The sequence below is a fragment of the Lasioglossum baleicum genome, chromosome 2, assembly GCF_051020765.1.
Source record: "Lasioglossum baleicum chromosome 2, iyLasBale1, whole genome shotgun sequence".
In the NCBI taxonomy this organism is placed as follows: domain Eukaryota; kingdom Metazoa; phylum Arthropoda; class Insecta; order Hymenoptera; family Halictidae; genus Lasioglossum; species Lasioglossum baleicum.
The window spans coordinates 17,391,053-17,411,593 of NC_134930.1; the positions used below are offsets into that span (position 1 = coordinate 17,391,053).

The 20,541-nt window shown below is 43.5% G+C and overlaps 1 protein-coding gene across 8 annotated transcripts in view; it reads right to left on the bottom strand.

Moving 5' to 3' along the window:
* The window catches only part of Sox102f (transcription factor Sox102F), a 395,175-nt gene that overhangs the window by 862 nt on the left and 373,772 nt on the right, over positions 1 to 20,541 (bottom strand). For all 8 annotated transcript variants that reach the window (XM_076443795.1, XM_076443809.1, XM_076443800.1 and 5 more), the window contains 5 exons: positions 4,860 to 5,141; positions 4,012 to 4,387; positions 1,521 to 1,751; positions 807 to 854; positions 518 to 670 (listed from right to left, as the gene is read on the bottom strand). In XM_076443795.1, the coding sequence (XP_076299910.1) occupies positions 518 to 670; positions 807 to 854; positions 1,521 to 1,751; positions 4,012 to 4,387; positions 4,860 to 5,141 (1,090 nt within the window). The remainder of the gene's footprint in view (positions 1 to 517; positions 671 to 806; positions 855 to 1,520; positions 1,752 to 4,011; positions 4,388 to 4,859; positions 5,142 to 20,541) is intronic.

A 20,541-nucleotide genomic window follows, 5' to 3' on the forward strand; every position in this document is an offset into this window, starting at 1 on the left:
ATGTTTGTGGACAGCTCTATTGAAGTCAAATTGCAAAACAATTAACCCACTTAAATTTAAAAAATTATTTCTAATTTTTATATAAGAATAATAACTAAAATTTAGAAAATATAGGATATTTTGGTCAGATTTTATTTACATGTTCTCTACATTGGCTAAAAATTAGTAAGTACCATTTTTATTTCATAATATAAGTCCTTTAATAACAAAAACTCGTCTGCATCTAAATTTGAATAAGTATTCGGCGTCTAATGGAGGGGAGTGTACATATGTATTCCAAAACAAATGGAAAAAGTTTTTCGTAAAAAAATGAAGGTTACCTCGATTTTTAAAAATTTTGTATAAATTTTCTCAGTTACCTCGGACTATATAATTTGAGGCTAAACAATCGAAATGCTCTAAAGAAGTCAACGAAACTTGATATTGGAATATTCTTGGGGTTGTGGCAGACCCCAGTATATCAGTTAAGAATGAAGATTGCTTTCCAATAATGGAATGTAACATCGCGACTACTTACCGAGTATTTTGGATATGTTCGAGTTGTGCATATCCGGGCAAGCCTTCAATATTTTCCTCCGCTCGTCCTTGGCCCAAACCATGAACGCGTTCATAGGCCGCTTGATATGTGGCTTGTTCTCGCTCTCCCTTTTCTGCTGTCTCACCATTTTCGCTAAACACAGAAAGAAGAAACGTTAGCCCATATCGTAGACAGTTCGCCGTGAGAAGGCTGGCGCTCGGGGAACAAAAGCGGTCACGTCAGCCCGACGGAGACGCGACGGATCGTAAATGTCACGAGACATGCTTACCTTTTTCCGTTATGTCTTCCGGTACCTTGTAACCCGGCTCCCGCCACACTGTAATTTCAGAATATCGTGGTTCGTTAGAAATTTCGCTGCGACGGACGAACGCATTCGTGTCGGTAGTCAGAGCCAGACTGTTTGCTTGTGGGGTGCGCCAAAATAACGAAGTTCAAATTAATGCAACCCTTGTGTCATGTTCTTCATGTTCTAATCTATGTTCCTGTAGAAGTGCCTTATCTTAAGTCAATTGGATGATAATTCGATACAGAGCTTCTTTGTAGATGCTCTCGATTGAAAAATGACCTGGTTAAAAGGTGAAGAACAAGTAAATCCTAATAATTCGATTAAGACTTTGTAATTTCAGCGCACCCTGCAACGAACACATGCATCGACGAGTTCTAAGTAGCAAGAGAGCTCTATCCGAAACGCCTGCGGACGGTAATGGGGTGAGGAAGAAAGGGGGCCTGAAGAAATTATCGGGGAACGATCGGAACGCGGCGCGTATTAAATGGAAGATCGCTCGTTAAGAATTTATATGGAGAACTGGTTACGGCGGACGGGTGAAGAAACGCGACTCGTTCGGGTTTACAGTTAACTCGAAGGCGACTCGAACGGCCAAGCCACCGATCAGGGACAATAAGAGAAGTGAGAACGAGAAAGATAGCGAGAGAGCGAGAGAGAGAGAAAGATTGTAACAACAGGAGAAAATAATGTATTTACTGTGAGGCGTCGAGAGATAGTCTTGTCCTAGCTCGTCCTGCGGAACCTCCTCCCGGGAACCAGAATGTTTGATCGGTCGTTGAGTTTGAGGTGACGGCGGCATCGCACCTGCACTCGGTGGTAGACCATAAATCCCGTGCATCGCGAAATGCTTCTCGACAGCAGCGACCGCCGCTGCAGCCGCGGATCCACCTGGTCCAACGGACTCGTCTTTAGCCATCACCTTGCCCACTGAAATCGCAGAAACACGTCCACAGTGAAATAGGAACGCACCTGGCGACCTAGGAAGACTAGGAAGACAGTGAATAAACTGATCAATCGAAAGAAGAGGGTGCCCCTCCCGGTTATTGGACACGAAACAAACTTTTTAGAAATAGATAAAAATAAGTACCTAGCATTAAATTATTTATAAAAATAAAATTGATGCTTCCCTTTCGCATATAAATCAAAAGTATTGCAATAACTTCTGTTTAAGATATAGAAAACATTAGTTAAAATCAAATTTAATCAAGTAATAAAAATTTAAGTCGGATATTTGATACCAAAGAATTTTTTACTGGCAGAGACCTGAAACTCGTGAATATTGTAGAAAGAGTTGATTTTAAAAATTTAGAAGGTTCTTCAGAGAGATAGCAAATAAGCATAACGTAAGAGTAGCATTTTTATTAAAAGGAGCATCAATTTTAAGAGAGAAACTTTCAAAGAATGAGTCGGTCCATCGCTCGGGATTTATTATATGAAGATCTCTAAAGAGAAAGTAAACAATAAAACGCAAACAAAGCACTTTTATTGAAAGAAACATAAAATTCATGCGAGAATGTTTATCCTTTGAAATGTATAAAAGCTTTTAAAAGAACGAGAAAATATAAACCAAGATGTATATTAAGCAATAAAGAATCTCTGCCGAGGGAAAGACGAGATTCAAAGATCTTCATAAAAACATTTAATATCATATGAAAACGTTGCATCTTCGTGAGATGTTTCGCGGGAAAGTAAGAAAGCCAAAACAATTAAAGAAGTACATTTGCAAGGTAAAAGAAATTATCAGATAAAAATCCTTCGCAAAATTTTCAAAGTACCCTTTTCTACTTATTCAGATGATGTTGTAGTTAAAGCAAACAATTTCGAATTTGCATAAAAATCCGCAGTCACCACTTTTTCAATCCATTTTTCCCATTACTCCTTAATCTCGCATAACAGGGCAATTTTGCCTAGCATAACCGCCACGTTACACGGGGTTTTCCAGTGTTTCAAATGGTAATTTTCCCGAGGCAGCCCTGGGAGCGGTAGCTGATCCATGGTGTGGAATACTAATGAGTACAGTGATAAAGTTCCCGGTGATGGTGTAGAAAATAAATGAATAGGTGTCTAATCAGGATTAGAATCTCGATCGATCCATTACACGGGGAGATTTGATTTTTCGCGCGTCGCATAAAATGGCTGGTCTAAAATTTCCCGGTTCGTAATGGTTCAGCAACGTTGGGGCACGATTTAACACCACTCGGGGCGATTAAACGTCACGGTTAATTAATTATCGGTCGAAATAGATAGCCCCGGCGTTAGGTTCGACTGTTTGGTCGCTAAAATATCATTCCGATCCGTAGATTACAACCTCGCGGTGCGGTTCGAACGGAACAGGCTGCGGGCAACCGGTTGCGATCGACCGTTCGGAGAAATTGTAATAATTTTAATAATCGAGGGCCGGCGATCTCGCGGAATTCGCGATCGGCCGATTGAAAAGAACGGAATATTGGCGGCCATTGAACGAGAGAGAAGCGTCGTTGTCGTGGCCTTTTCGGGCGACAACCGCCGCGGTGCACCACACCGGCGCCGTTTAAGTTTAAACCGTCGAAAAATCCGATCAATAGGCCATAGAATGCACACGGGACCGGATATCTGACACAAACGGTTAATTATCTTGGCGAACGCGTGCGTTTACCCGATTGTTCGCCGCGTTTTTCCCCCCTTCTTTCGCGTTACAGAGAGGAAACCTGTTCCCCCGACGTCGTGTCCGGCTCTCTTTTTGCCTGTCCGGTTATAAGAGCACAATCAACGACGCGTAACGCGATTCCAAGATAAGGATCCGGTGTCCGCGGATCGTCGAAAAAACAGGTTCGCGGAAACCCTCCTCTCTTCGCTGTCATTGTAATATGTATCCAGCCGGACTCGCATAATCAGTCGACGTCGCACGGCGATGCGGTTTCCTTTAAAACATGGCCGAAATTCAATTTTTTAAGGAAATGTGCACTAATTTCCCGTGGTCTTACGTCGCATCAATTGCAATGGTTATTACTATCAATGGAAAATAAAATGGTAAAATACTCTGCAGGTGCCACAAGACTCTCCACACTCGGAGAGGAAAGGGAGCTAAGACGAGGCAGCAGGCCCTGTTTTAATCATCCCACAGGATAGAATCAATCAGAGTACAGACTCCGCAGGTGCCCCAAGAGACCTACGCTCCCAGCACAGCCTTGACAAAAATTCTACTCACTCGGAGAGGAGAGGGAGCTAAGATGGGGCGGCAGGCCAGCATAGGGCAACGTCGTCAAGTAATTCCTTGGCATCGGTAGCCCCGGTGGGAACAGTTTTGGCGCGGTCGCAGCGAGCGGTTGCTCCTGCTGTCCACTGCTTCCGGCTCCGGTCGAATGCGAGTCGCTTCCTGGCGAGGACGAGGACGCCGTGGCCCCCGAGGACGAGGACTTCGGCTTGGTGAGGTTTAGGGGCGCGTCGAGATCCTGAAGAGGTGGCGCGGTGGGCGCGACCGCCGACGAGATTGGCGTCGGCGACGGTTCCTTCTCCATCTGCGTGGTCATCTGCGCCAGGTGCGCCGTCGCCCAGCTCGGGCCTTCCCGGTGGCTGCTGATCATCTGCAACAAACAGCATAAGTTCCGAGTCAGTATTAGCGGCCCTCACCTCCGCGCCCGTTATTTTCGAGCGCGGCCGTGAATTACCCGCGCCCGACAAATTGCCACGCGGTGGTGTGTGACATCGCGCTATCAAAACCTTGCTGGTGCGCCCCGACCAGCTACAACTGCGATCATAGTTATTTTCGGGAGGCGCACAGCCGCGAGTTTCAGCGAAATCCTGGCCAAAAGTGAACAAAATTGTTTCTTTATTTCAAACACGAACATTCTTTCGAATGAAATGGTATTATTCTGTTGTCGATGTGAAAGCACATGGGGAAATGGCAACGATGAACTCCCAAAAGTTTTTAGAACAGCATCCCTCACAATTGTATAATAAAATCATCGAAACCGGTGAGGTGTGATGTATAGAACGGTATCAGTACGAGAGGGTTGTAATGGGTCCAGGCAATTAGTGTTGCGGTGATCTACGTACGTTTGCGATCGAATTGATATGTTTGTTGGTGGTGGCGGTGGAGGTGGCCGACGGCGGCGGCATGGGCGTTTGTACAGCCACCCCTCGTAGCTGTTCGAGAAACGGCAGGAACATCAAGGACTGCGGCCCCGACATGCTCAGCTGGCTCTTTGTCATCTGAGCCTGCAGCTCCTGGATGTTGTGTTGCATGATGTGCTCTTGCTGCCGCTTCAAGTGCTCCGTTTGCAACCGCTGCATCTCGATCTGCTTCTGCGAGTCGACGGTCATGTGCGCGGGATACGACTGGAACAGATACACGTGCGTTGCAATTAGAGACACTGTGGATTGTCGTAATTCTCGAGGACCAAGGAAACGAACGTTTCCTGGCGCATCTGGAGCATTCTGAATGATCTCTGTCGGAACACAGCGATTCAGAAATGCTTCGTAACATCAGGGAAACGCATCACATTTTCTCGTACAAGCAGCACATTTAATAACAGCGTAGTTATGCGAGAAAATTTGATGATATTTTCAGGAAGTTGAATATTGAGAAAATTTGCTATTTAACGAATGAAGTCACACGTTACAATTTCTTTACAAATTAATGTCAGCTCGAGGTCTTGTCGCGTAATTATGATGCAAAAATCCACGCATTTACATTTAAATATGACTTTTTTCCCGGTTCGATCACCACCGACGCGTCGTTTCTACTTAAATAGAATTGCTGTCGCCGAAGCTACGTTCGAGAATAAATTAGAATTAATGAGCCCGCGCAGATGACAGCGTTTAATGGAATTTAATAGAGCTTCCCGCTGTGGCACGAGGTCACTGAAAACGCTCCTTAACTTTTTCTCGAATTATTTACCATGAAATATAAAGTAATATGTATATCGCATCGCGGGAAGGGTCTCATCCGTGCTAAACGGTCGCGATCCCGCGATAATTATTTACTTTTCAGCAGAAGATTACGCTAAAAAGTTGGCTTTTATGGGCCGCGGCCCCTAACCGTTCCTCCCTCCATTGGAACCCTTCGGGCAGAACCAGTTTTGAATTATAGTCCCTCAAGAAAGTGTAATAAAAGGCGAATGAGCGACGAGATTAACTTTAATTGCCGGCTTTAACGCGTCGGACGGAAGTGATCGCGGTCAGGAAAGTGAGAGATACAAAAACGACTGTTATTGCTATAAAGTGATAACGACAGGCTGAAAGAACTCCAGCCTCTAATCACTCGCGCAATAATTATAGCGCCTGCTAGTCGATACTGCGGCGATACTATCGTGAACGTGCTTTCCAGCTATCGGTTGAACGCACTCCGCGATTAGTCAACGGGGCAGTTCTTCCCGGTGGAATCCTCGTTCTTAGGGCTGTTCTCATAGTTTCTGCAGCGCAAATAATACATGCGCAGGTAATCCATGTAAAAATTTCGGGGACCAAAATGTTACTTACATCGTGTACAAACACTTTGATCACTTACGCCGAACACAAACAAGGATATAAAGTAACAGAACTTTCTCGTTTCCAACTCTATTCCAGTACGAAACTTTTATTGGCATGTTCGTGACATTTTTCTGCTTAAAATGATATCAAACACGACACAGTTCGGATCCTATTCACTCGTTTAATCCACGATATAGTAGAACCTCTCTTATCCGAATTAGTTCTTATTAAGTTACACGTGAAGCATGTATTAAAAAATTCAGACATTGGTTCGGATAATCGAGGTTCCACTATACATCTATAATGATGCGAACTGTATCGTGTGGCGTCTCATTTTAATCAGAAAAATGTCACGAATATTTTGGTAAAGGAGACATAAAAAAATAATTAAAGACAAAACAGTCATTAAATTACTGTTGTATCACGTTTAGTTTCTTTTCCAGCTTCTGGGCGTTTTAATAGCTACACCTCTACGGTGATCAATTTTGTCAGAAATATCGTGCAAGTTTCTCTTTCACATACAACTGAGAAATCGCTATACCCATCGTTACCAAGATTATCAGGATTCCACGCGATTCACATGCTCGCGCGCGTTAATTCTCTCGTTAATGGTATACCCACGCTCCGGCGGAATCATACCCGCGAAATGGAATAATATCTGACGCATTGTTCCGACGATTTGCATTCAATGCCCGTGAAAAATGCATTGTACACTTCGGACACGATATTTACAAGCCTGTACAAAATGATCGTTGCGTAATATCGATGGAGAAGAGCGTGGAGGTCAGAGTGACTGAACCTGATCGCTCGGGATGATTCCTCGGTGATTTATTAGGTCGAACGAAGGATTTTCCTGTCGTCCTGCTTGTGCGAATGTTCGTAGACATATTAAATAATGATTTGCTTAAGTGGAACCGCATCGGCACAAAAAGTTCACTTAACACTTGGTTAACTAGGTTAAAGTGGAGCGTTCTAATATTTTTTTCTACATTCATTTCGTAAAAAAATGGCTAAAAATTTGGATAGACGCATTCTCGTTATTCTCATAACAAGACTGCGGATTTTATGCATTGATGACAAAAATGGGCACGCACAATTTAAAGCAGTGGACATGTTACGAATATTTAAGCACATCAGTGTATTTGTTTCAGCTTAATCAGATAATTAAAAGAAGAGTACAATTTTTATTTGGTTCTTGTGTCCTGCAATCAATGCGAACATTTTTTAATTTGCATAAAGATCCGCAGTCTACTCATAACGTAATGTAAAATAGCGAACATAGTGTTAAGGGATGATAGGAACGCAGCTGCCTAATTTCCAGCGACCCTAAAGCGAGGGTGCCGCCATGGACATTCCCATGGGAAAATTGGGTCGTGAAGCTGTTCCATGAGGAAGACACTGTGTCTTCGTCAGCATAGTTCTTTTCCAGCACGGGCCATTAGTCTCCGGGAGTACTAATTCAAGGGGACGGGTTTTCAACGACTCTGCCCCCGGGTCTCTAGGATAGTGTAACAATTCAACACGGCTAATATCATTGTACTTTCCTACGACCTGGCTCCGGTCCAGATATGCTTGAAGTTTAAAATCTATTTTAGACGATAAGGAAGACGTTTATTCATCCAGGCCTGGGCACCAGCTGAAACGTCACGCACACGCGCGGATCTTCGGACGGGCTTTCCGCGAGCGCGCGAGATTATTAATTCCCGATCCCCGATGGAAGATCGCGACGCGTGATTTACGATCCATCCGGGGCTTCCTCTAATAACGGGCCCACCGCAAGAACAGAACGAACAAGTGGACTCTCGCCGTGTTTGCTTGCTCGATGAAAGGGACCGACCTTTCATCTCCCATTGCCTTTTTACAAAAAGAGATCGAGCCCGAGTGGAGAGAGAGAGATTATTTTCGAACACGTTATAGACTTGGTAACCGATTTCTTTTTTTATTGTTTTACGTCCTTGCCGAGAGTCCTAGAAGCGACACAATTTTGCAAATTTTGTTTCTTTGAAAAAAGATCTTTCACCCTCTCTCTTCATTACTGCTTTCCGACAAAAAGAATTTTTCGATCGTGGAAAAAGAGAGATTATTTTGGAACATGGTTTTTCCAATCCTGTAACAAATTTTTTATTTCTTTCTGCACCCCTTTTTGGAAGCCCTAGGAGCTACAGAATTTTCCACATTTTACTTATGCGTTGGGTAAAGTCGACTTTGAGTAAAAGGGAGATGCCATTGCATTTTTTCAGAAAATCTCTGTTGAAATTGAACTAATTCAAACGGCTCTACGGAGTTTAAACCAAATTTTTTCTGTATTCATTTCCAGGCAGGTTCCACGAAAGACCATCTACGATTTTAATGCCACCGAAATTTTGTCTTACTTTAGTTTCCACTATTGTAAAAACTGACGATTAAATTTAGTGTACACTGTGAATGTATCTACATAATATGCATATTTGATGATCTCAATCAGATAGTTAATAAAACGCAAATAACAGTCTTAAAAACATATGGGGAGTGGCTGTAATTAAGCATCTAAAATATTCTAGATGCGAAGAAAACATATTTTCATTAATTCGTAGTACAGATAGAATCGAGAGAAGCTCCTCCCTCAGTTCTAAGGTTAATCAGTCTGCAACATATTCGTGTGGAAATGACTCATTCTTTTGAAAATCGCAGCGTGTTTAACGGAGGATGTCAGACTGTAAGGAGCCTTATTAAGTAAAATGTAGAATTCCATGTCTGGGCGCTGCAAACAGAGTAAACAAGTGCAACTCCGAATAAGCAAATTCTATTTTCAGCAGCGACAACAATCTCTCCCAATTATACTTTTATTTTATTTTCCTGTTCTTATTGTATGTTGTGTTTCTCGTCTTGCAGCGACGAGTGTACCAATTATTATTAGTTTACATTCATTCTTCTATTCAAACATGCAGATTGTGACAAGAATAAATAAATTAAATCTAAACCGATAAAAATTTTTATCTTCGCCTCAATAAAATTAGTGAGAGATGAAATTAATTTTTATTTTGCACTACAAATTCCACGGTCCGAATAGGCTCGATAAGGTATGCAATTTTACAAAAATTAGCAATTAGCATAAGCATCCGCGTTCTAACGATCCCAAGGAACAGTCGAAGGCTAGCAACGCGAGACAAACGGATCGATATCCTTCGATATTATTATTGGATTCGATTAAAGCGGCATTGTTCGTCGGACATATCCTCCGCGCCTTCATCCAAGAGTCCGGTATCAGATCGGCTCGCATATTAAAGCGACTCTGTATGGAAATCTACTCGTTAGCGTTAATTATTCTCGCCGGGTTCTAATTGCCGGGATCTCGGTCGTTCCGCGCACCGCGGGCAACAACGCGATAACTCTGTAAAGATCGTGGAAGAGAACCAGGTAATTAATTATTCTTCTCTTCTTCCCCCCACCCCCTCCTCTCTTCATTCTCGTCTTCTCTACCCTGTTCGTCGAACGTTGTCATTTTCTTCGCAGGCGAGAATAAACCTCCAGGGAAATTCTTCGAGTACCTGATTGCGTTTCTTTTCATTAAATATAGAAAATTATACCTTGCTCTTCGAATCTTCTCTTGACATTAATTTGCATTAACGAACTTAACAAACTAGTCGTATTACTAGCTGATAATATTTGTAAATACTTTGTCGATCACAGTGTGTGCTAATATTGTTCCTGTTCTTCTTTGTGCTGTATTATTAATTAGAAATTTTTCTAAAATCTTTCAACCCGAATTCTGCTATTTTGGAATGACTATTTAGAACGTCTGATTTCATTTGACTTTTTATAAATTATTTCAAACGAGATCTTGAAGTGTCGCCTACGAAGATTATAGAAAAAAGAAATTATATGAAAAATATTAAACCGGAAAACTGCAAAATATCGTTTCCTAGATCACTGTCTGCGTTTATGCGAGTGCGGTCGAGGAGCGGCAGACATTTTTGTCATTGGTTGCCGAGGGAAGAATGGCGGGCCGGCGTTCATTAACAGAATCGTCGCCAGGGTAAGAACGGCGTGTTGGGAACGCGAGCAATTTGGCCGGACAATAAACGGGCCTGGGGATATCGGGCGGGGCTCCGGTCTACGTAGCGTCGCAGCAGTAGCGATGATAATAATAACAATAATAATAATAATCGCGACAGAGTCCGGTGGAGAAGAAGGCCTGATGGAACTTCATTATTCATTTGCAAAGTTCAGTTATGCCGATGATACGTATCCGTGACAGCTATACCGCCCACAGTGGCTAAATATAAACAGGCGGGCTGCCAGCAAGTTCCATTCACATTCACATCCACACGCGACGCCGCTTGCCGCGGTTCAGTAAGTGAAGCAGCATAAGAATATGAGGAGGCCCGTTCTGAATATGCATCCGCGCATTGACGCCAACTGCACCGCCTAAACTTAGCCACGCAATTACCGAAACATACCTACTCCCATAATCGCTCTTCAGCCGGTTATCTCGCGACCGCCTCTCCCTCTCTCTCTCTCTCTCTCTCTCTCTCTCTCTCTCTCTCTCTTGCTGTTGCGATCGAATCTCTCTCTCCCGAGAAGACCCTTCCGTGGAAACCTCGGGGAAACCCACTTCCGGTGATTCGATTGATCGCTAGCTCACTGTCGATGGCTTGGGGTGGACGATAGAGGGTTGGAAAAATGCTTGGGGGATGTTTCCTTGGGTACACAGACTTTTCGTGGGACCTTTATGCGCTTACGAGATGAACAACCTGCTAGAATATTTAACAACGTGTTCATCAACCCTTTGCACCCCGAACTATCTTCACTCGAAAATCAAACATCTTCTCCAACCTACAATGCTTCCACTCTACATATTTTTTTCATTGTATGCAATTTACTCAGAAATGTTTAGTAATTTATGAACAGAGATCATGTAAAACATATTTTGAATGACACAGCAATTTTTAGTGGCGCCTCAATGTCGCTCGAGCGCCAAGGAAGACTAAAACGTGTCTTATCATCACTTTGACTAACTGCGAAGGAGGGTAGAGGGTTGAAAAAATGTTTAGGCGATGTTTCCTTGGATATACAAATTTTTGTGTGCGATTACAAAATGCGTTTATCAATTCCCAAATGACGAACGCTTTTAAAATATTGAAGGGAAGAGGGTTGCAAAAATGGTCAGGGGATGTTTCCTCGACCATAGTGACCACAGCAAAGGTATACAATACCAATCTCCACGATTTCCGACTCGAATAAAACTCCCAAGAATTCCATTAATCGCCGGGGTCAAGGAATCGCGGTGTCAACCGGAAAGGGCGATCCGCTCCCAGCAACCTGACGCAAAATTGAACAGAGCGGCCGCGGGTCCTTTGTGGCTCCTCGGCGTGTAACGAAAGACGAAGGCTAAAGGCCACGGAAATTTCGATCTAGATTTAGAATCGGAGCCACTGGAGTGCAAGGGGACATGCAGGATGACGTAGATCCACCGGAAGTGGTTCATACTTCACGTGCGTTATAAAGACTGTCACTGTGGCACTGTCTAAAATTACGACGGCCGCACCAACAGTGGCTTTAACTTCACCCGCGGAACTACGTAGGGCTAACACCGAGCTACCACGAACAAAATTTCGATATACAGTAGGGCTCGGTTAAATTTACATCAGCCCGTTTATGCTCATATGTGCAATAATTCTTTAATTAAGAAAAGTTACTTCGAATGACCTCAGGAATCACCCCTTCCAAGGAAGTATTTTTTAAAAACTTGACTTGAAGAAATCTTTGGTTGTTCGTGTATTCCCATCCTCTCTTAAAAATTGAGATGAGCATTTGTATTTGCGCAAGAGTTCCGTCGTTTTTCCTGCGTTGCTCGACTCTTCGGATCCTATTCTTTGAGAGGGGTGGAGAGCTTTTTAAAAAATTGACGGGTAATCGATCCGTGAAACTCGAACGAAACGAATGCGGGGGCCGCGTGAAATATGCAGCCCGGCAACAACGAGGAGAGAGAGAGACGACAAAGGGGAGGCGGCACGCCGGTGCACTCTTAATGGAATTTTAAAAGAGTGAGGCCGGATTTCGACGACACGACACAGGGGTGGCCGCAGAGATACATAAATTATGGACCGCTTTGAACGGGATTCGCTCCCGTGCTGGTGCTGGACGGGCACGGACACAGGCGCAGAGAGCGCAGCGCACCGACGCGACGACGCTGCAATGAAACTTGTGAATGCGGAATCTAGGGCAACCGGAAGCGGTATTTTCGTTGCCCGGCTTTTCTACGGGAAGAAGAGTGGATCGTCGTCCGTTATTGCCAGGAAGGTCCACCGGGCATCGAGCACGATATTCTTCGGCCTCCCGGCGAACTGAGACGGTGAAAAGATGAGGATTTCTCTCTGCTTGATTCGCCTACTTCATGGCCGGACTGAATTCGTGAGCTTCGCGGTTGGCGGCTCTTTTTGCGCCGATTATGCTAGCTTCCGGCCTCCTGCGGTCTTGTCAGATCATGTACAACGTCTCCGACAAGAGTACAGTACACTCTCCGTAACTGTCGAGAAGGTCTCTACCGTAACTGTTAAAATTTCATCCCCACCACCGCGGGGTCCCATCAAACGGTAATCACGTCCGACCTTCGAGCCACCGAGGGGTCAAGTATTCAAACTTTCCTAATTTTTCATTTTCTTTTATGAAACTTTTACCATCATATTCGTCTCGTTTGTTTTAAATGCATAAAAATCGAATAACCAACGAGTGATCTATAGTACTTAAAGGTTAACCTTTTCCAGTCGGAGCTATTTTAACTGGAAAATTAAACATTTCTTCCATTCTCTATGATTTTTTAAATTTTATGAATATGAAATTGGTATAATACCTCACATAATACCTAAATGTTTAGTAATTGATTAAATACCAACATTCGAGTGCCATGGGTTAAATTGTTTGAACTTCGTTCTCGTGTACAAACACTTTTGCAGGTGAATGTGCATCATAATATTGATATTTACAGTGTACATGTATTATGACACTGACGCAAGATTGAAAGTCAGTGTGGGGAGCCAGCATCCGACAACGAGCACTATGGCGGCTGATCGTCGACGGCTCGGTACCGAGACAAAGTCGTCTTTGTGACGGACAGGGTATTAAAAGACAGCGCGCAGATCTCGTGTAATATTGTAGTCGATAGGAAACGGGAATTATTAATATTAGCTGGTTTCTCGAGAAACCATTGCCGGTGGTTCCAGCACAGCGGCGATCGTGCAATTTGTTTATCCGCCGATCTGGAATATCAAAAGGACTAGAGGCGGCGGAATAGATAATAAACATCGGCCAATAAAGCCGCCCGAAAATATCCCCGTTGCAACGTATCCGGCCGTTTGTACGCGGCGGCCACCGTTTTCTGTGATCTATGATTATGGATTCCGCGATGTCGATACCAAACGTATAGCTTTTGACGGGGCTCCCATGTGTTGGCGTTCAGAACACACGCATTCTCTGCCGAGGCCCGGCAGTTTCTCGGAAGAAGGACCAAGGGAAACCACTCCGTTTGTGTTCGGAGGCGCGAGTTTACACGTCCCCCGCCCCCAGATTCAACGATTTCTTTGTTACCTAAGGTCGAAACTGTTTACACGCTTTGAAACAAGTTACCGTTGCCGATTGCGAAACAGTCGTGCGGATTCGACGCGGAGTCGCTTCATTGACCCCTCGCGATTTATGTATTTACCGTGGCTCGCGAGAGTGTTCGAACGCCCTTTGAAACTGACTTTTCTCCTTCGCAATTAAAAGCATTGATTTACTAAATGACGTACAAAAAAGATTTTGAAAAATTTTGTGGGAATTACAGAAGAAAATGATAAAGGCATTTCATAAAGAAAATTATATGTTAGTGTTACACACATAAAATTTCATATATTCTTTGAGGAATAGCTGAAAATCTATATAAACACATTTTTGTCATTTTTATAGAGTATTGCAAAATAGTCACTTTTACTAAAACGAATAATGAATTACTCGACTAATTAAATTTAGTACCATTTGAAAAATATTTAGATACTCCAATATTCTTCTAGATTTGAAGATGACTCGAATTTCTCCCCTGGCATCGAATTAACGCAGAACTGAAGTATCAGTACGATAAAGTACAGAGATGAACACATTCGACGATAGGTTTGCCAAATAGCAACGAGGTGCTGATAACGCTTAAACTTCAGAACTTATAGAACATAGATTCTCCGTTATTCAATTCGCTGTTCGGTACTCAATATCTCCATCACGGATGCAAACGGGATACCCGGGACCGTCAGTATAATTTCATATTTATTATGACTCGAGTAGCGTTCAAGAGGGAACGAACGTCTTCCGCCCCAATACAAATCGCATTGATCTGCGGAACGGAGAAGCGAAATGAGCGAGCGTGGCACGGAACAATATTTATGCTTCCAGGAATTTACGGAACACCCCCGCATCTACGAAAATCCGTCGAGCGAGTCAATGGAAATCGGAATCGCTATGCTTGGTAGCAGGGTGCTTAAAAATCTTTATGTTCATAGTAGACAACTATCTAACAACAAACGTGAAGAACACTAAAATTGTTGCGTATGCGATACCTTATAAAAGTCAAAGAGGATTGAATTTAACTAGACTTTGGACGATTTTTATTATCGAAGATCCGTATAATTCAATAATTACAAAATAGACTATTTTTCGAACGGTCTTCTTCAGCAGCAGTATGTATAAAAATTAACAATAAGGGATGGATTAGAGATAAAATAACCCTCGTTAAGGAATCGTCTAAGAATTAACAAGGATCTATATACTGATAGTTTAAACTTTAAATCCTCAGCTACTGCTACAGCAACATTTTCCCAACCTCCGCGTACAAAATTGTATAAGAATGTTAAAGGACCGTTCACGGTAGTTTACACACATAAATCGTTTCCGGGTAGCAGGAACCGCAGCCAAAGCGTCAAAATCTCAGTCGCGAGACAGAATTCTCAAAGATTCGGACGCATGCAGAAGAGCATTCGCCGTATAGCAGACCACACCGCGGGTAAATAGAGTTATCGTTCGCCAAACAGAGAGAGCGACGTTAACAGCGCCAGGGAATACTTTATTCGCGGCCGTTTCATCGCCTTAAACTACACGGCCGGTCCATTCGGTGTCCAGCCGCGCGTTCTCTTATCTTTTACGATTGCCGGCCAAGCGTTCCTCATCCACGGGAACTGACACGAATACCGCGGGCGACAGCGAGAGCGTGCTCGAGCAGAGTTTGCCGCTCGAAATCGGCCTCGTAAACTGTTCGCGATGCTTCGCGGGTGGCTTCCTCCTCTGGGTCAGGCTGAGAATTTGCCTAATCGACGGTGAAACGTTGTTCGAAGGTAAGGAAACGGTTAGAAATGTTCTGGATTAGATCAGTCAGTATTTTCATCAGTGTAGGCCTAAAACTTCTTTTGGAAATGGTTATGTGGATGATCCACTAACAATAAGATTCGAGGAGGATGCTTTGTCCATTCTTGTTTTACTCTTTGAATTCACAATTCACGTTTAATTTCTGTATTGACAATTTATTTTCATCCTGAGATTAGACTGTTAAGGGGGTAGACTCGTTTTCAGGATTGCAAGGGTGCGGGATGCACCTTCTCATTTCTCGATAACGCGAAGATGGGGGTTTTCAGTAGTCAAAAGCGGTAGATAAAAGATCAATCCAGGCCGCAGTCGCCCTCAAAAGTCCTATTTTTACGTTTACGAGGCGTAATTTGCATTATTCGGAAGTATAAAGCTGAGCATGTAGCTATTTTCAGCAGCAAAATTACACCCTTGCAATCCTAGAAACGAGACTACGCCCTTAAGGGGTAAACGATCCCCTTTTAACGAGACATCCAAGCGCCATTAAATTGCGAAGAGGTCGATGTTACGGAGCAGTGGATTTTCACCAATAAAACATTGCGACTCAATCGGCAAGCCAAACGTAGGCAACAATGAAAAATCGGCGTCCCTGCAGTATCGTCCGATAACATCGGTAATCCAACACCATCGAACCAGGAACGCCAAGGATTACCCTCATCAAAGTCCGATGGCCTACATATAGCGTCCCAGCTTTAGACAACGTTCAGGAACAATAAGACAAATCCCATCCATGGTGTTCGCCGACGACGAGTGCCGGCCAGACGCGACTCGTGTACCCACAATGGCGGTCTTTATGTTTCCCCGCGGCCTGTTCTAGACACGAACAACTTCTTTTATTCGATCGGCACAAGAGAGAGAAAGAGAGAAAGACAGCCATCTCTCTGAATCGCATCGGAGGCTCGGTGCACTCGGGGCTGAGGGCATTAGCGGCATTAAACCGCGACGGGCACGGTTGACAGCAGACATCGAGGAGCATGTTCTCCTCTTAGGCTACTCAGGGCTGAACGCACATCGCCGAAATAAGCCGCGACGATGAGCCGACTGTCAGTGGGATTATTGTCTTCGGCTTCTTATCTGCGCCGGCGGGGCAGATCTTTCTGCCAGGATCGTGGCAGAGACAGAAGTCCCACGGGACTGGGGGACGTCGGGACGCTGCCAAAGCAACCCCGTCACCTTTGCCAGGCTACCGACTCGATGTACTCTTTACTTTCGTCACGGCTTTCCTCCGTTTCCCCGGATAGACGACGTGCTCTCTTTTCTTATTTCGGGTTGGCCCTGTCCTCATCCCTTTCCTTACACTCTTCTCGCCGTCATCCCAAACCACCCTCTCTCATCGCTAGACTGCGGATGTCGTTGCGCAAAATATAAATTCTCCGCGTCAACTGCGAGACGCTTTCATAATGATTTTTCATGCAAACATCCAAAATTGAGTAATTAACCCTTTGCTTTGCGAAAACTAAACATTTCTTCCGACCTGGAATATTTTCATTCCCTACGATTTTTTTTTAAATATCATGGATATGAAATTGGTATAATATCTCATACAATACATACTTAATAATGTGAACAATATTTTGTATAATGGTGCAGCAATTTTTAGTAGCGCCTCAGTCATCAATCGAGTGCTAAGGGTTAATAGACCCGGGCACTGCCATCAGAGGGTTAAACAGAATTGAATAATATGCAAGCCTTAGTTCATACTTAAAAACAATATTAAGTTCATGAAATTCGTCCAACAAAATTGTATTCAAGAAATACCACATTTCCAATTAAATTTTAGAAACATTGACAGTAGAATATGTTCATCCTCATTAATTTTTATAGCCTAGAAAATTTATATTCATCGTACATTTCCTTTCTTTAATATTGACAGCAGAAGAGTAGAATTTTATTTCGATTAAAAAATGATGAATAATTTGATTGTTCAATTAATTCTTTAAGAAGATTTAAGAGTGCATTGTCTTTGTGTCTAAGAGTGTGGGTTCTATTTCAACGACGAAGATCATCCAGCTTTTTTCATCTCCGTCGACTCCTGCGACGACGTCGAGGGGATCTTCTTTTCCGTCGACGACGACTGGAGGAACGTCGTCGACGCTGTCACCCCCCGAGTCCCTTCGACACCTCGATTGGTTTACGGGCACGTCAACGGATGTCGACGTGAAACGTAGCCGAGCAATCGTCGCGATTTTTTCATCGCCAGCAGACTTGCAGCGTTTGTGTGCGAACGTGAGAGACGCGTCACGCGATCCGCTTCGGGGAAACGCTCTGCTTCAGGAACGCGAAAGAGAAATGAGACGATTATGAAGATGAGTCTAGTTCTCCCATAAAGGAACTTCGATAATCCGAAAATTGCGATTTCTGTAGAATTACTAGCATGATCCCGCGAACTCGGAAAATTAAGAAAATTCTTAAACTTTAGGGGTATGCAACGTTTGCTATTTTTTTGCCCAGATTTATTTTAAAAGGATGAAATCAACCCTTGAAAATTGGGGTATTTTTTTCTGATAATATAAACAATTGTTCTACCAGGCGATAGTCCATTAAACGGAACAATTTTTCTCTGGAAACTTTTTCAAGGTCTCCTTCTTCATTAAAAAGAGCTATAAAATCAAGAGCTGGGGAAAATTTTAAACCATCATGATTTACCAAGGTTCCCTCGCTACGAAATTTCTGTTTTACGAACGCAACAATGATGCAGCATCATGCAACGAGTTATGTCATTGGGTTTTAATGGGTTTATCTTGTCTGGGGTGAGATCGGCGACATTCACGACTTCGTACCAAGGGTCGACAATGATTCAGAATGTTTTTTGTTCTGGAAATTACGAATCGAGGATTTTTATTGTTCCGGTAATTGACATGCGACTATGAATGTGAGCATGAAACATTTTTTAAGTGATAGTAACGACCTGGGAAAGTTTGTAAATTATACCGCTGATCTTTTATGCAAGATCGACGTTTCCTGAAGTGGATACAGGAAACCGAAAAATTTATTTCGTTTTCTGAAGTTTTCTGAACTGGGAAGGTAGTTTAATTTTATGTTTTCATCATCAGACGCTATTTGTGAACAAAATTTCGAAGACCTTTGCTACAAATTTATTTGAGCCACGAAGAAATCTTGTAATTTTAAACGCCGCCATCGAAATGCTAAGTGAAGCCAGCAAACAGATTACATCGTTCCTAACCAATGCAGATGCACAGTAAAAACTGTAGAGTCAAAATAATATCGCAATTATGATTACTATCAGTGGATCAAACGATGTCAGCAAACGTGTTAACATGCTCCCTAATTTGCACACATGAATAACGTTGTAAAACTTCCAGAGTCAACATCGTATCGCAACTATAAATATGTAGTGCGAATTAAATAATTCCAAGACACATGTTACGATCTGTAAATCGTACGATCGAGTTTCGAACTGGAACCTGAACGGAGAATAATAATTATAAACACTATCAATAAAAGAAACGATATCAGCAATCGCATTAACATCGGTCATAACTTGCAACAGTCGCGAATAACATTTGCATTGGAAACCTACGTCCCTGCGCGTCGAGCTGCAATTCGAGTTTCACCGAAGAAGAAACGGAACGAATCGGAGGGATCGCCTCGAAAATAGATCAAAGAAGGTTCGAACACCGGTGGATAAGTAATGATACCTCTACCGTATATAATTGTAGCAAAAAGGCTCGCATGCTCGCGTTCAAACGTCCTCGGAGGGATGTTTGAATCGCCAGGATCCGCGCAAGAAGAGGACAAGAGACGGACATTAACGAATGACAGCGGGGATTAAACGGAGACAGGGCAAAAACCACAATGTTGATTAAACAGAGAACTAGTTGCATGCCCGGTCGGGCCTCTTTCCTGGCTCGAACAAGCTCTAAATTATCTTTCCCCGAGCATTAACTATCATCGGTCACTGCACTGGGACCCGGTTTTGTCCAGGAATCCAGCGAGATCATTGAAGATCTTGTCTCGCTAATTTGCTTACAATTAACAGATCGAAGATCTCTCTTACACTCGGAAGAAAATTATCTGCTTCTTATTCTACAGACGCTCTGAATGGGCGTGGCTTCGTGTTCCTGACTTACACGGATCAAAATAAACATCATTAGAAGTAGGAGTTAGAAGAAGCAGGGGGCGTAACTTCGATCACAGTGAATTTTTGAGGTTGCTAGATTGGTACTAAATAACACTCGAAGCAAAAGGTCAACGTACTAAAAATTGTCTGCTTTTTGTACGGAACGCTCCGAGTGGGCGTGGCTTCGATGCTCCGGATTTACACGGAGCCAGACCCGAAACAGTGAGGCAACTGATCTAGAAAGTATCTTAATTTTTGCACTCGTTATCGGCACAGAGTCATTAAGGATTGCAGGAGGAAAAAGGGGAGGAGTTAGAGGAAGGGAAAAAGTAGTAGGTGGCGTAAGGAGAAGCTCGCAGGAGCACAAGGCGAAAGAAAAGAGAGAATAAGAGGAAACACTACAATAAGCGGTGCCCACCTAGCGAAAACCACCACCCCATCCCGTTTGCGGTCTTCTCTCGGGGCGAAGGGGAGAGGTACAATAAACAGCCCCTTGGGTTCCTCGCCGACTTTAATTAATTTTGTATGTGTTGCGGCCGCGCGTGGCCGCGAGAATGAAGTCACGGGGCACCGTGGAGGCCCGCAGTGGCAGGAGTTCCTCGCTTTGTTCCTTTTCTCTTCCGCTTCAACCCCCCCGTGCGCCCCTCTCGACGATGTCTATGTTGTTCTCCTCGTTCTTTCTCGGTACGAGTGAGCCACGGGGCTCATGGTCTGGCATCGCCACTCGAAAAAAAACCCGAAGTATAATGCAGCGGGATGCACGTGGCATAGGACCCTCTCGTCTTCAGCCCTTCGGTAACCGCGATTCTAATTCGTACGCAT